At 36.8% G+C, this 17,909-nt stretch overlaps 1 protein-coding gene across 5 annotated transcripts in view; it reads right to left on the bottom strand.

Moving 5' to 3' along the window:
* nfatc1 (nuclear factor of activated T cells 1) overlaps positions 1 to 17,909 on the bottom strand; it is a 59,679-nt gene that overhangs the window by 17,533 nt on the left and 24,237 nt on the right. For all 5 annotated transcript variants that reach the window (XM_067411099.1, XM_067411098.1, XM_067411100.1 and 2 more), the window contains one exon: positions 1,825 to 1,880. In XM_067411099.1, the coding sequence (XP_067267200.1) occupies positions 1,825 to 1,880 (56 nt within the window). The remainder of the gene's footprint in view (positions 1 to 1,824; positions 1,881 to 17,909) is intronic.

Below are 17,909 nucleotides of genomic sequence, written 5' to 3'. Positions count from 1 at the left end.
TGACAGTAAATACATACAAATAAATGCTGTACTCTTGAACTTTCTATCCATTGCAGAATCCTGAAAAAGCACAACTGTGATAATAATAAGAAATGTTTCATTAGCAGCAAATCAACATATTAGAATGATTTCTGAAGGATCATGCGACATTGAAGACTGGAGTAATGACGCTGAAAATTCAGCTTTGCCATTACAGGAATAAATTACATTTTAAAATATATTAAAATATAAAAGCTTTTACTATATTTTTCTCAAATAAATGCAGCCTTGGTGAGTATAAAAGACTTTTTAAAAAACAAAAAAAATCTTACCAACCCTAAACTTTTGATTGGTAGTATACATTTTTGAGGAAATAAACTATCAAAAAGGACTAGAAGGTGAAAACTGGTGATTATATATCAGAATTGAGACAATGAATGCTAATTTGCAAGAATGATACTATAGCTATTTAGTTGACCTTATTGAACGTACAGTGTTATTATTTAAGAGATCTGAGAAAATAATAATAATAATAATAATAATATGAACAACAATGTAATTTTCCTCTATTTAATTGTCTATTTAAGTTTGTCGAATTCAAGCGCCGCCCCTTATTTACAAACACCCTATTCTAGAAACCATTTCAAATGTTGGTGTTTATATGAAAAAGTAATGTAACATTAAAGAAACCATGCTTTATATTTTGGATTCGCCAATTTGTGAAAAGACAAAGCAACCCAAAAAAAGCACAAAAAATGTGGGAAAAAAAAAAAGACAGCTGACACAAGCCAGCTTACTAAACTAAAAGAGCCATGTGGTTCAGACTGTGTGAGAAAATGGTTCACATTAAATAAATATACATATACACACACGGCCGGGCAGGGAGGGGCAGAAATCAAAGGCGTCCTTGTAAAAAAATTGTCTAATACATTAATGCTCCATTCAAACAGATGGTCTCCATTCACTCTCTAAGCATTGAAACCAGGCGTGGAGGCTCTCATAAAGTTATGAACCAAGAGACACCAGACAAAGACTAGCTTTCAGGGAGCTTTTGGCTCAGGCAGGGAAGAAACAAACATTAATTCATCCTAAAAAAAATATATGACAGCCATAGAGCTCTCTTCATTTTATTATGAACACATGAGCTCAGACAGAAGCAACTAAAATTTTGCCATAAATTAAGGAATTTTAGCTAGCTCATTTTTTTGATAGCGGAACCCAAACTCGCAATTGAAAGTTCTGCCGAGAAGCAATTAAAGAGTCACTACGCAATTATACATTCTCTTTATGAGAATCTACAAATAAAATGGTAAATAGCTGGTGCGTTTTTCCTTTAAAGCTTTGATTAAAACATTCTATCACATTCCAGAGCTCTGAGTTTCTTAGCTGGATAATATACTGACAGTTAAGAGTTTTAGAATGGGTTTTATCCAACAGTCTGAGCTCTATGGTCAGACATGTGCTACCTTACAAGTGTGTGTGGTGAGGGGAGCAGGTGCAGGGTTCACACACAAACACAGTCTAATCCCAGAGTCTAAACTGTGGTCCCTGAGCTCTCGCAGAAAGAATCTTCCACAGAGAAAACAAGGAGCAGGTTTGCGTGTGTGTGTGTGTGTGTTTCCTCCCGAGAGAAGAGAGTAGGGCTCCACACATACATTATATCCGCTTTACACACAAAAAACAACCTGTTTACCTCAAACACAACGATACAACAAACATTTCTTAGTTTTAAATTCTTTGTGTTGTATAATAATGTATATACTTATATCATTTTATTCATAAAATTCTCAGGAGATCATCTTGCTGCTTTTTTTTAAGTGTAAAAAATGTTGTGTAAAGACTTACAGATTTGGAGGATTCTCTGTTGACTTTGGCCTCCATTTCCCATATGTGATGGCCATCTGCAAAAAATAAATTAAAAAGAGCTGAAATTTATAGCATATTATTAACATTCACCTCACATATGTGAAGAAATACACCATAGAGTGAGCTTCAATTCAGAATACAAGAGAAATTTTGATATTAAAATCAACATATCAAACTGTGATGGAAGTCTGATCAAAGCAAAAAATTTAATTTATGGCATTATAGAAGATGATTGAATTGAACTTTTTCCATGAACATAGGGTTGTATATTATATCATGACCCATATAACCATGCATTTAGTATAGTTAAATAAATAGACTTTTCAGATTTTAGAGGGATAGAAAAAAGCTTTTATTAAATTTATTTAGTTGTTATTGTGACTCTTTTCAGTCTCTCATAACCTATTTGGTAACAATTTACTTAAAGTTTTTATATATAATGCATTATAAAAGTATTTTTATGCCTTTTAATGCACCGTATAATGCATTGTATTTTCTCATGAATAACTCTAACCACAATTATAATATATTAAAAAACGTATCTATTAATTGAACACACCTTTAGAAAGTATAACACATTAAAACGCATGACAACCAACCAATTTCAGATGTAACAAGGAATCTACAAATATTATATGGCCTTTTAAGTTTGGTTACAATTATTTATGAAAGGATAAAATGCATTATAGTGAATACTTTTATAATGCATTATACATAACGGCTTATGGTAAAGTGTTACCATTTTTTTTGCTCAAGTAGTTCTTGTCCATATTAGTAAAGAAAATATGATTTTGGTACTGTTGAGTTTCGAGTCACCACTCGACATCTGGGTCCTGAGGCAAGACCAGTTGAGACCCGCTGCGGTAGTCAACCTCAGTATAACATTAAAGAGGCAGAAATCCCAAAAGTCTTTCAAGAGCAATCGCTATACTGCAGTCAGCCTTGAGATTACATCATGTCCTGTCTGCCTCTGACCCGCTTGGGCAGATGGGGGGCTGATGCAATCCTAATGATCTTACCAGAGCCAAGAAGTGTGTGCGTGTGACGTGCTTTTGCTATGGGGGGACCAGTCGCTTACATCAGCCCCTTGTGGAATCTCGCAACTCATGACAAATAGTGTCTGAAGGGTCCAATAAAAGGCCTGGTAAACTCTGCTTCAGATAATGAGCAGCGGCTGTTTGGCTAAAGAGCGTGAGGCGCGCTTACACGTCACAGACTCTCATCTGTCCTTTCTCTCGATCTCCAATCTCTCCTCATTATAAAAAGTTTTATTTAACCATTTTCAGCCTCCGGTTTTTCAACACAAACAGGCTTTCCCACACAATTGTATGGGAACAAAAGACATATTAAGGTCTCGTTTGCTATTTTTAGTTAAGACATCACTGAAAAGACGTTTTTACTTAGACCGTAAAAGCAGGAGAAAACCGCAGGGTAGTTTGGTCACAGCAGCGACCCGCTAGGGCAAACCACAGGCGCACACATGAAAACAAAGCATCATTGTGTCTAAGAAAGAATACAAGTAAAGAAAGAAAGCCGAAGAAAGGAAATTCTTCTAATATTATTTCGAACAATAGACAACGCATCTTTTTAAACATTCCATTGGCTTGTCTGCTGTCATATTTTTACATAATTGCATATTGCTATCATACATTTCACATTGATGATGCTCCAGGGTTTAAACAGAATGCGGTGGAAAAGACTGTATTGGTTTTCCATGATAATTTTCTATGACAAATATGCTCCAGTAGACCCTGAAGACTGTATTCCTAGACATTGAGTGCTTTATTTATACCACTGAGAAAGATCAAATGTATTGTTCTCACCTCTGTGAAATATTTATATGAGGTCTCGAGCTTCAAGTCGGACAAATTGCTTGTCAAATTTTAAGATAAATGACTCGTCAAGTTCTCATAACGTTACTCAACAGCATATGCAACGAATGGATAATCTAGCATCAGATTTAGAGGCGCGCTAACAATACTGTAATAACGTCTGATTGCGATGAATCTGGCATCGGGGGAAATTTTCCATTGGAGGTTCTCAAACTATTCCAGACATATTATTCAGACTTTAAAGATGGAATGCTGAGACTGTTTTGATTGCATTTTAAAAGAAAGCTTAGACAGTGGGGTCTAGTTTTCATGGGCAGACAGTGAGGGCATCCCTGGCTAGTCGCGCTGCGGTCTGTGATGTGGTGGAACAGTCTGTCATTACTGCTGGAAGGTAATGCGATGCTAGAGGGAACCTCCATTGCCACTGTCTCCTTCGCTCTCTCTTTTGTTTCTGCTCTTTCTCAGATCAGTTTCATGAAGTTACTAACTATATTATGGTTAAATTCGTCTATTTACGGTGATTTTACTCCACATCAAAGTGGCACATATATAGACAGTGTTCACATAAACTTTATAATTCCATTTTTCCTAATTGACATATACACTACTTTTAAGAAATAACAAAATAAATTTAGAAAGATGAACTGAAATTATGTTTCCAAAAAAATAAACAGAAAATGACTTGAGAGAGCCAAAGTGACCAAAATCACTGTCTGTCTCCATCAGTGATACGATTTCACCCCTAATACAAACTCTTGTATATGACGTCACCACTTGGATGGAGCCCCGAATAATGGATGGGGGAGAGAGCAAGATCTGCGGTACACCAGCATAATGTCATTTTTTTTTCAGATATCTACTCACTTTTCTCTCAACCTCAGTTTTTTGTAGGTCTGCTAGAAATGACTATTTTAGAAAAATAAGTCTATGCATGTGCAAATTCAAGTTTATATCATTTTGTGCTAGATACTGTATGCAAGAAATTGTCTAAAAAGCAAAAGAATGGTTTAAATCACTGTAAAAACAAGTATAAAAATATTACAATGTTAATATTTACTTTTATTATTAGATCAACTGATTAATCAATTTCAATTTCATTCAATTAGTAAGGCAGCATGCCATGGCCTTCACACAGAAAACAATCCCAGAATGCACTGCAACAAGCTCAGTGAAAAATATAATTAATTAATAATAAACTCCACTGCCATTTCCATAATAATCCATCCTTATATTTGTTATGATCATGATTATTATTGTATTATATATGACAATTATTATTGATTCATTGCAGCCCTTGCTCTTTGTAAAAAACATTCTCTATCTCTCTTTATTGGCTCTGTCCCAAATGGCACCCTGAACACTCGCAATCTTCCAAAAGACTGCAATTTCATGACGTAACACCGCTTTGACGGTCGTGAAGAAGTCTGCTGCGGAGCATTCTTCAGTGTGGGCTCGACAAAAGTGTGCATCGAGGGTGTATATCAGCTGCAAAGGGGGCACTTGCGAGCACACTTTTGAAAACTAAAATTTTGTGCTCTTTCACTTATTTTGTGCTTTTGTTCTCTTACTCTGCTCATCTCTGCAGAGGTGAAACCTTTTCTCTGAGCCTTTCCCCCAGTGGGACATCCTTAAGTACTAGTGCAGGACTGTGGAGCCTGTGGACATAAGAGCTCTCATCTCCACTCTGATTGAGCCATGTGAGTGGAATACCTGCCCACTCTCACTACGCCGAAGAACTGATGAGGACACGGTGTACTTCATCTTGATGAGGTGCTCAGAAAGTCCTCTTGCCTAAGACTGAGCCTTGCCTTGACCACGTCATATCAGACTACTTGCTCAGAGAGAAGCAAACAAGACCATTTCTAATAAAAATCCTGAACTACTTTACTTGGGAGCCAAGGTCAACCTGACATATTTCAAATATCAAACTTTAACGAGATTTTACATGTGGTGTTTGTATGTATAAAACTTTGTGCTAGGATTTAAGAAGATGCTTGCCAGGGTGTTGCTATGCAATTGCCAATGTGTTCTGAGTGGTTTTCAGCACATTGCTATGTGGTTGCTAGAGTGGTTGATTACTGATCCAAGCCCACCCCATGTCTCTATAGCCTCTTTCACACAGAGTGTTGATCCCAGAAAATTGCCATAAAATTGCTGTGTGAAAGCAAACACGTCCCAGGATTGATTGATCCCGGGATTGATCCCAGGATGGGGACCTAGTAACATTGCCAAGATCAGTCCCGAAACGCGCCCTGTGTGAACAAACGTCAGGACCAATGCCGTAAGAGGTGCATTGTAGTCATGGCGCTGAAGCTAAGATCATTCGCCAGCTTAGTGGAACAGAACGTCATGCGCTAGTTTATGATCGAATCAGAAAAAAATGGACGAACGTGGTTTCTAGAGAGACAAATCCTGGGACACATTATCAGAGTATATTCTGGATTCTCTGTGTGAAAGGAGCTCAAGATATTCTGGTAACTAGTATGGCTTTCAACCACACAATTTTTTGTCCACTAGGTGAAAAATGTCTGATCGCTTAGAAACCCCCAGTATTCACAATGATCTACACATTGAAGTTTAATACTTAAAGGCCCACTGAAGTGCCTTGGCATTATTCACTGTGTTGACGTAATTTCCAATGAAACAGGAAGACCGGCCGGGATGTATCCGGAAGCTCCTCCCCTTTAAAAAAAATAGTCAATAGCGTTTTGCCTAGTTCACAGCTGACCTCTAACCTTTTCTCCTCCATATTGCTTTAAAATATAGTATTGATTGTAGAATTGAAATTTGTCCAAACGTTTTGTGGTCTGCGGCGGTTCACATGACACTAACGCGATGTTATTGCGTCAATGGAAATCATAATTTGTCTGAATCGTTCCATATCATCTATAGTGAACTGTGCCATTTACAATATAGAAACTAGCAAATGTGTGAAGTAATGACCGATTTCAGGCGCAGCTTCAGCGTGTGTTTATAGTGTAGGGGAGGGTGGGGGAGAAGATGGGGGTGGTTTTCAGATTCTAGAGAGCATTTGATTGGACACAAGATTTGATGAAATGCTGAAGTCTGCAGTGATGTCATGAAAATACATCATCCATGTACGTTTTAAATGCTTATATCTCCTAAACGTGAATTTTGACATTGTTTTGGAACACACCAGCTTATTCATAACCTTAAGGCTAACATTAATTTTTTATTTCAGGGGGACTTTAAAGGGAAAGTTCACACAAAAATAAAAATTGTTTCATCATTTACTCACCCTCATGTCATTCCAATCCTGTATGACTTTCTTCATAGATATTTTGAAGAATGCTTCACTGTTTGGGTCCATGATGAACTTCTAAAACAACACTGGACACCACTGACTTTCACTGTATGAAATATCTTCTTTTATGTTTCACAGAAGAAAGAAATTCATACAGATTTGGAACGACATGAGGGTGAGCACATCATGATTTTTAGGTGCACTATCTTTTTAAGTATTAGGTCTTAGCAAATACCTCTAAAAGAGCAGAATACTACTCAAAAGCTAACTTCAGAAGCCAAGTTTCTGGATCAGCTTGCACTTGTCAAACTCCCCCTAAGCCCAGCTCAGAATCAAAAGCCCTGTTGTGTTGTTGATTAGGGAGGGCCACAAAAAAGAAATCTTAGTGCCCGAGGCGGTCGGGGTAGTAGGCAGTCAGGGATCTGGGTGGTGGTAATGCACGTCCAAAAGCCTCCCTCAGACTGTTGTACTGTAAACACACACAGATGCGGCAATGCAGACCTGCTCGCCACAGCGTTGTGAATAGACTCCCTTGTCCTCCTGCAGTGGAGAGCGACTCCCCCTCCTCCTCTGGGCAAAAGGGATCAGAGTATGGCACGAGAGAGAAAGGGGAGCTCAGGCTGGGATGACCCTAATTGCAGATGCTCAAGCGAGCCAGTTTTCCAGAACGTGCTAATGAACAGCAGCTGTGGAGTCTTCAAGCGAGTAGCGCTGCTCTTCTATGCCACGTTAAAACGCTACAATGTGCTTGAAAAATATCCATTTTTGTTGCGTTTAAATGAAAGACAATAAAAGCTGTCAAATTCTGCCAGGCCATTGTTGTGGATGGTCTGTTTATAAATGTATAATATTATTTATTTTGTTGCTCCTTAATGAGGAGACAATGCAGGGATTCCCTGAGGCTTGCGACCACGATTGGTTTGTTTGTGAGAGTGCGCCATTGTTGCCGAGGGTTGTTGAGGACGAGCCAAACCTCAGGGCTCCTTCACACGGAGGTTATTGTTCTGAAGTGTGAAAGGCGGACACCCACATGAGATTTTCATTCACGAAGCTTCTCTAGAACAAACTCATCTCACACAGAAGACCCATAGAAACCACTTGCAACTAACAACATTATTAGTGATGTTTGTGAGGGTAAGCAGCACTATTACTATTGCTAAAATAGAGGGTTAGGGATTTGAAAAAGTCCTAAGATTTTTGCCAGAAGGATGAAAAGATGGTAAAACAAAACAAAATAACATAATTTCTTTAAAATCTCTTACTGTGTGCTTTGAAAAGGAGTCTATGATTATGATGGTTTAAGTTACATGAACTTTATAGTTTGGAGCAGGGTTTCATAACCTCATGGTTTCGAACCCCGCTTTTAAATTACAAGTGTGAAATGTTCCTTTACTTCGGTTTAGAAAATGCGGTTTAGAGCGGCGATGACAGTGTGGAAAGCCCTTTTGAATTAACCCTCTATGGTACGCTATATGATATCAATGAGGAAACAATTATTTGTGTTGTTTTTTCTGCTTAAAATTGGACAGTTTTTAATTTATTCATTTATTTATTTATTTTTTTTTTTAAAGTTTGTTGCCTCAAGGCAACATTGTACCACAATGGAAAAATTGAAACATTTGGAATTTTCACATAGAAAAAAGAAATACATTTATTGAAAACATCAATTTCTTTATCTAGACACAAATTTAACCCGTTTTTAATGTATTAAAAGTTTCATATTTAATAAAAAGTAACATTTTATATCCAGCTGTTGCTCTCAGGCAGCATTGTACCATAGTGGAACACAAATATTACCAAACCATCATATCTTTATGTTATCATATCAAGTTATCATATCCATCCTCACCTCCATCTTCTCTCTCACCCTCACTCTCTCCCTGATGGATTGTCACTATGACCTCATCTTCCTCATCACAGTGTGACCCCTCATCATCACCCTCATCAACAGGCTGTGCTACCTGTGTTTTATAACTTTATGAAGTGCTATAGGAAATGTGCAAATCATAATATATGTAGATATAGTATGTGAATTGCTATTCTTATAAGTGCCTTACAAAATCATGCGAAAATGCAAATATATTTAGATAATTCTAACTCTTTTCCTTACATATATAATACATTTGTATTCAAACCTATTATGCTTGTGTGGCCTTTTGCAATTCCATTATGGTACAATGTTGCCTTGAGGCAACACAGTTTTTTGTTATTTTCTCTAAAACATTTGTGGATATATAATGTAAAGTTCTTGAAAATACTTCTTTACTTGTCAGTGAAGGTGATTCATATTTTTTTTGTGGGTGATTAAATGGATACAAATAAGTAAAAAATACTTTTCATTGGAGAAAATATGGAGCCATGTGACATACACATGTGCTAAAACAGGACACAAAAATGGACCCCTGTGGTCTTTTTTGTACTTTCACTGATTAGTATTTGAGTTATTCTGCCCTGAGGTATGTTTGATCAATAAATTGGTGTCTTATTTTATTAAAAACAAACTAAAATAGACTATGTTGCCTACAGGCAACACTGTACCATAGAGGGTTTGTTTAAGAAGATTGTTTAAAAACAGCAGTTTGCTGAGTTAATTATCAGAGTATCTATCTGCAAGTTACATTGTTATGCCATTAATGGTGAATGGCTGCCTTAATTGTTGCTTCAACAGTTTTATTCAAAATCACTGATTCAGGGTTTAGTAAAGGAGTCAGTTGTTACTCAGTAGTGGTGAGCAGTGAATGATAATTCAAACCACTAACTCATGAGTGAGTTACGGCTAATTCACACAGCACCAACAGACACGACCAATGCCATCAGTCACCAGATTACAGTATGTAATTTCTCAGACTGTTATCTGACAAGATATCTGACGATACCACATATAGACACACTCAAAGATTCTGCAAGTAGATTTTAAATGATTTTTGCAAATTTTTATTTCTTTTGTTGCAGTTTTGACAGTTTTAGTGGAAATCTGTAGTTAAGAACCAAGTCTTAACACATACAGAATGGGTGATGCATTTAAAATGTGTATAAACTACCATCTGTCTGTTCACCATATGATTAAGCACCAAGAATTATGGACTAAATTTTTATTTTTATGGACTAAAGCCGAGACCAATATTCACCTGAGCTGTCTAGAACCACCCATGAGTGCAGACAGATCTACCTTAATGAACTGTTCTAATGAAGACTGACTCATACACAAACACAGGTCTATACCTGGATAACTCAATCTAACGGGTAAGAATAAGATGCTCCAGGTCAAAGCATTGGCATGTGACCATGCAACCTCTGAAGGCATTATCATATGCACTCAAACACCAATGCACATAGAAAGAGGGGGGAAAAGAATTTTAAGTGGTTTTGCAGCTGAGCAGGCAGTGAAGTCCAGTGAGTCCAGATGTGAAAACGCTCCTCTCTCATGAGGGAGTTTCTTTGTGTCTGCCTCTTTCTTTCGCTCTTTTTTTGCCCTCTATTTTCCCTTCTGTTAGGAATCCCCACTGTTCCGTAACACACCCACACACACATATTAACTGTAACACATCTGGGCCAAGCACTCATACACAAACACATTGCCCTTTTCCAGTCAATGGAAAAATTTTCGATTCGAAGAGGAACCACCATAGATCACAGCCCTGGCCAGTGTCAAATAAAGATAACAAAAACATCATTAAGTTCTGTTGTTACAAATTTGCATACAAAGTCAACAAGCTGCTCCACCACTGACACCGTGAGCTCTCCAACAATATTAACCTGATATGCATCTGAGGATGCCAACTTAAAGAACTTAAAGTTGAGCAATTCTTCTCTCTCCCTCTTCCTCTCTGTCCACGTCTACAGAAAAAGAAAAGGAGATGTCTTATCTTTAGTCATCAGTGTATGCCAAAACGAAGTCTTCTCTGAGGTGTCTGATTATGTCTAGACTAGACAAGTGAACTCAAATTAGTAACATACACATATTAATCACAGATGACTCTGATGTGGATGGTGCCCAGTTCATTTCAGCAGACACATTTATACAAAGCAACTTGCAGCAAACTTATGCACAGAAGTTTTAATGACAAGTGGTCATGAGCTAAGCAGCTACTTCATTAAAGACTTCATTAATTGTGAAATCTTATTATTCTATTCTGTTCTATTGGTTTGATTTATCTATTATGCCATAGCAACCAGCTAGAACACCTTAGTCAGTGTCGGGTGTAAGGCGTTACTGTAATTAAATTACTTATCCACTGATATAATATCCAATTGGAAATATTCCAATTACTTCACTTTTTTGACACAGGTAGGCAAGAACATTACGGTAAAACGTAAGCTATGTCCTAGGGAGAAAAAAACTACTCGCATGCTCTGTGAGAGACGGTCTTCAGTCAGTGCTCTCTCAACCAAAGCGCACACACATAGCCACCGCTCGCGAGTGTCAGATTTTCGCCGTTTATTACACATAAACGTTCAAATACACACACAGTTATGTCAAAATGCCCGTCTTGGCGTATATCCGCATTGGTTATGTGAATGTGAACAGCATGTGTAACAACATATTGTCTCCATCCATTAGGTCTACTATTGGCTGTCTGTACTATAAATGATAATCAAACAACAAAAGAAAGCTTTAATAAGGATTAATCTACAGTGGCATGAAAAAGTATGTGAACCCCTTGCAGAATCTGTGTAAATGAGAATTATTTTAATAAAATAAGAGGGATAATAAAAAAATGCATGTTATTTTCTGTTTAATACTGTCCTGAGTAAGATATTTTACATAAAAGATGTTTGCATTTAGTTCACAAGACAAAACAATAGCTGAATTTATTAAAATAACCCCATTCATAAGTATGTGAACCATTGATTCTCAATACTGTGTGTGGTTACCTGATCATCCACGACTGTTTTTATGTTTTGTGATGGTTGTTCATGAGTCTCTTGTTTGTCCTGAGCAGTTAAACTGAGCTATGTTCTTCAGAAAATTCCTCCAGGTCCTGCAGATTCATCAGTTTTCAAGCATTTTTGCATATTTGAACCCTTTCCAGCTGTGGCTGTATGATTTTGAGATTCATCTTTTCACACTGAGGACAATTGAGGGACTCAAACTCAACTATTAAAAAAGGTTCAAACATTCACTGATGCTCCAGAAGGAAACACGATGCATTAAGAGCCGAGGGGTGAAAACTTTTGAATTCAAATATCAAGGTAAATTGTACTTAATTTTTCTTCTGTTAGTTCCGAAGGGCAGTACTAAATGAAAAACAATGATATTTAAACAAAATAAGAAAAATTGTGACATCTTCATCCTGTTCAAAAGTTTTCACACCCAACTCTTAATGCATCGTGTTTCCTTCTGGAGCATCAGTGAATGTTTTAACCTTTTTTAATAGTTGTGTTGGAGTCCCTCAATTGTCTTCAGTATGAAAACACAGATCTCAAAATCCTACAGTCACTGCTGGAAAGGGTTCAAATATGCAAAAATGCTTGAAAACTGATGAATCTGCAGGACCTGGAGGGATTTTCTGAAGAACATAGCTCAGTTTAACTGCTCAGGACAAACAAGAGACTCATGAACAACCATCACAAAAAAAAAAAAAAAAAAAAAAAAAAAGTCGTGGATCATCAGGTACCCACACACAGTATTGAGAATCAATGGTTCACATACTTATGAATGGGGTTATTTTAATAAATTCAGCTATTGTTTTGTCTTGTGAACTAAATGCAAACATCTTTTATGTAAAATATCTTACTCAGGACAGTACTAAACAAAAAATAACATGCATTTTTTATTATCCCTCTTATTTTATTAAAATAATTCTAATTTTTACAGATTCTGCAAGGGGTTCACATACTTTTTCATGCCACTATATATTTAATTTATACAGTTATGACTATTCAGTTATTTTACATTTGATTATTCAATTTCTGTGGTATTTTTACTTAGCCTACTACTATTAGACCCAACATTACCTCAATAAATATATAGCATTATTTGATTTATATCTTATATTTTTACCGCGGTATCGACTTTTCGAGTATTGTGTTTTTGGTATCGTGACATCCCTATTTGCTACTAAAATTTTTTTTAAGTATTATATTATGTTTTAATAAAGCTAAAATGTTTTAAAAAGCTATAATAGGCTAAACTATTCCATGTTTTAATTATATTTAAATTATTAAAAGAGTTTCCTTTCTATTGTCTATCCAGTCAAGGTTTATAGGGATTTTAAGAAGTAATTAGTAATTACTTATTACTTATTGAGTAATTAAATTACTTTTCAGACAAATTAGAAATGTATTTTAAATACAACTTTGATGATGTAATTAGTAATTAATTACTTTTTTGAAGTAACTCACCCAACACTGACCTTAGTAAATATTTAGCAAGTGCTTTAGCAGCTACCTAACAACGCCTTAGCAATGTGTCTAATCTACCCATCCATCCATCCATCCATCCATCCATCCATCCATCCATCCATCCATCCATCCATCCATCCATCCATCCATCCATCCATCCATCCATCCATCCATCCATCCATCCATCCATCCATCCATCCATCCATCCATCCATCCAGCATGCAAGCAATTTAGCAATTTAGCAGTTAAAACAACACACCTTAACAACCACATAGTTTCAGGCCCCGTTCCAGAATCAAATCACTGAGGGTGCTTCTGAAATTACTGAGGGTGCTCACTTTCGAAACTTTGCAGCACGTCGGTCCTCTTAGCAGTGTGCAAAACAATTGTTTTATTCAAGTGCTTTACCAATATATAGGCTGTAGCCTTAAAAGCGAGCCAAGACTGCTCCCTTTACAATCATTAAAACGCTGTTTGCTTTGTCAGTTCACTGAGATTTCACAAAGTTCCATTATAATCAATGAAACTGCCAACAAAGCACAAAAAAATCTCTTACTTACATCATGTCTACACTTTGTTAATGAGAGGTTTCGTGAACCTGCATAACTCAGCACTGAATAAAAACTCAGTGCTGAGTTTTGAATTGGGTTGATTCTGACTAACTTAAACACCTCTGATTGGCCATTGCATTCAAGACATCAACAACTACTGCCGCTTTCCACTATCAGGTTGAACGGTTCTTAGAATGGTAAGGAACAGTTCCAGTTGTTTTTCCACTTTAGCCTGGTACGGCACAGCACGATTACAAACCGTTATCAGCCCGGAATTCTCAGCATGGTTGTACCAGTTTCTCTGTAGCTGGCTAAGCGCTCTATTTGAGCGAAGTAAACACAAATGAATAATAAAAATTAAAAGAAATATCTGATCATCCTCCATAACGCAGTGGCTGACGCTTTTGTATTACATTTCAAAGAGCGGCTGTTATCAGCCCCACAGAGGAAAATAAAACCGTACCAGCTGGCCCGGATCAGCATGGAATTTAACGCAAAAAGCAAAAAGAACTGTTCGGCCCGACAGTGAAAAAACGGCTTATGTCTGAGATTAGCTACATTGCTCGCCACTGCAAAAACATGTTGTAAATAGATACATTTGACGTTCTCCAGAGCGCAAACACAAATATGAGCGTTTGCCAAGTCTGTTTCACCAATATATTATTACAGTATCAACTGACGGTGCTCTTGCTTGCATAGAACCAGGCCTGCATAGCTTTCATTAAAATTCTTAAAATCTCTCTTCAATCTGCAGTAATCAAATTACATACTGTTAAGTCCTAAATAGCCTTCAACTTTCAGACAAGCCTTTGTCAAACTGACATTCAAAGTCTGAAAAACATTTCTATTCTATTCTATTCTATTCTATTCTATTCTATTCTATTCTATTCAGAAATAATTCCATTCGAGTATTCAGTTTTACTTCTTTAGTAGTGTATTACCAATCAGTTTTGATGATTTCCCTAAACTTCTTTCTTTCTTTCAGTCTCCATTTTTCCTCTCCTTTAGCATATTAGTTACTGTCTATATCTTTCCATTTAAGATACGGTCCAAGCACAGATGGGAAAAGAGTCCATGAAGTCACGTTGCAGCTGAGAGGAAGCAATGGTCAGAAAGAGGGAGAGAGAGACAGAGGGATTCCCTGTGTGTGAGTCACGTTGTGGGAGCCCCCTCTTCACTCATAACAAAAACAACCCTTCCCTTCGAGATTGAACCCACAGAGAGAGACTGCACAGCGCTACAGACCGCAGATTCATTTCAACACCTTTTCATTGACAGTTGTGATGTTGATCAACAAAAATATTAATCTAATATGCTTTAAAGGAACAATGTTCTGTTATAATTTATTTATCCTCATGTCCTTCCCAACAAGTATGACTTTCTTTGTTCCAAGGAACACAATGGTGGATTGTTGAAGTATATCTTGGCCACTCTTCTAGATTTTGGTCCATCCCTCACAGAGTCGCTATTGTATGGCTTCAAATTTATATTACACAAGTTTCTTGGACCTTTTCAATGGTTTATATTTCATTTTGGATCCTAATACACTTGCTTTATATGGATATTTTCTCAAAAAATGACCTTTTGTGTCTCAAGTAAGAAGTCAGGTTTGGAAAAATATGAGGGTTAGTAAATAATGACAACATTTTATGGGTGAACTATCCCTTTAAAAATGATGATACCAGAACTAATATGAATGCCTTAACACATAAGAAAATCCTATCTAAAAATCAATCTAGAACCACCTCATTCCCTCCCTAAAAACTGAATGTTCCCCAGTTTTATAGATGATGGTAAATGCAAATACAGGGGAATAAGTTATAAGGCAATGAGGCAGGAGCATGTGACTGAGCTCATGAAAAATGATAGTGGAAAAGATTTGTCTTTAGCAAACTGGACAGAGAAATAAAGAGAGATGGAGAAAGAGAGAGAGAGAGAGAGAGAGAGAAAGGGCTGTTGATGCCAATGGTGGGCTGGCTCAGGGGTGTTTCCATGTGAGGAGTGCCCAAGAATCCACAGTGGATGCCAGACACGGGGAAACCCTTCTCAAAAACAAGAGCACACACCCTTCTGTCGGCAAGTACACACATGCCCTCTCTATCTCTCTCCTTTACACAAACACCCACGCAAATATGTGCACAAACCAAAAATGTCTCTTGGTTGACAGCATGTTATTGAGGCTGTAACTAAAACAAATATTCATTCATTAGTTAATCCACAACAACCTTATCCATCCATCCATCCATCCATCCATCCATCCATCCATCCATCAATAAAAATAAAAGCATATAAATATTATATATATATATATATATATATATATATATATATATATATATATATATATTATATATAAAATACGAAAATATAACAAAAATTCTCAAAATAAGATACAAATTTACAATAAGGTTCCTTTAGCTACTGTTAACTAATAATGAGCAATACATTTGTACAATAATGTAAACAGATGTAATGTACAATAATGTTGTAACAAATGAAACCTTATTGTAAAGTGTTACTAAAAATTAAATAAAAATCATAATATAATTATATTAAATATTGAATGTATACAATTATCTAAGAATAAATGTATATATAAATTAGTGGCTATTAGAATACAGAGAGGATCAATATTGTTCTACTAGAACATATTTCAGCAGCTTCATTTCCCAGAGTTCCCTTCTTCACAGGTAAAACAATGAGGCCATTTCCTTCAGCTTTGTGCTGCGGATCGCCAAATATCCAGTGTGTTTACACTACTCGGCCTTGGCCTTGTCTGTACCTCCTGTCTTTTTTTCATTTTTTTTTTTTTTTTTGACAAACTCATCAAGGAAATGACTGTTTGTAAATCTCAGGTATCAACAGTCAAGGGCTACTGCTTCTATTTTCCATATGGAAAAACAGAGAGAGAGACCTGAATAAAGACAGACAAAAAAATCAAAACAAACGCCCAGACACAAGGGACAGCCCAGACTGCACACTCTCTCTATTTGGGCTCCATTCCTGGGCAGCACAGGCAATGGAAAGTTCTGGAAATGTAAATCTGTTGGGTTAAAAATACAGCGCATTAATGTGCTCCACATGTGGCACTCTGGCATAGGGAGAGATATTTTGACGGCAGAGAGGGGAAGAAGGAGGGATGGAGGGAGTGGTAGGAGGGTTTTTCTATCTGGAGAAAGCATACGCACACATACAGACTACTGAAGACAGTAGTTTAAGGACAAAGCAGGAATTTTACACATATACTGGACTGTTTCTAGGGGTCCGTCACAGTATAAAAGCTCTTATGAATAAACATTGACCCCAATGAGTATAACAGAGAGATAAACTACCGCATCAAACCCAGGGAGGTAGATATTCATATTGGATCCTTTTATTTCCACTGGACTATTACTGCACCACTAGTGGCATCAAAATAATTGAAATGTGTTTGTTTGAGCAGCACAACACAATATTGGCTAAACCAATGGGATACTACTGGGAGGGGATCAAGTTTGCATCCAAACAGGTTTTGGAAAGTTTTTACAATTTGCTTTTCAATTGTAAAAGTAATTCATTCCTGTGATGGCAAAGCTGAATTTTCAGTCCAGTTTTTACTCCAGTCTTCAGTGTCACATGATCCTTCAGAAATCATTCTATTATGCTGATTTGGTACTCAAAAATCATTTCTTCTTATTATCACTGTTGAAAACAGTATTTTAAAATCATAATATTTTTGTGGAACCATATTTAGGCCAATTTGTGCACCTTCACACCTGCTTAAAATCAAATTATATTTTATACAAGTGCAATAATGACTTTCCATATCCTACAACAAAACAAAAATGAGCATAATCACACAATATTGGCACAATAAATGGGATCATTTTGGGGAAGGATTAAGAGGGTAAATTGGGTAGTTTTTGCAGTTTGGTTTGGTGGTGCAAGTGGCCCAGTAATGACAGTAAAACTTTCTAAATGCAGTTATGCAGTGCCTCATTCATAGTTTGCCTACTATGTATCCATCCTATGTATGCATGATTAGTATCCATCCCGATTCCTGGTGCATTGAAAAAGGTAAGCCAAAAGTGG

The sequence above is a fragment of the Chanodichthys erythropterus genome, chromosome 15, assembly GCF_024489055.1.
Source record: "Chanodichthys erythropterus isolate Z2021 chromosome 15, ASM2448905v1, whole genome shotgun sequence".
Taxonomy (NCBI): Eukaryota; Metazoa; Chordata; class Actinopteri; order Cypriniformes; family Xenocyprididae; genus Chanodichthys; species Chanodichthys erythropterus.
The sequence above is the reverse complement of the archived record's forward strand: the minus strand, read 5'-3'. Positions and strand labels throughout refer to the sequence as shown.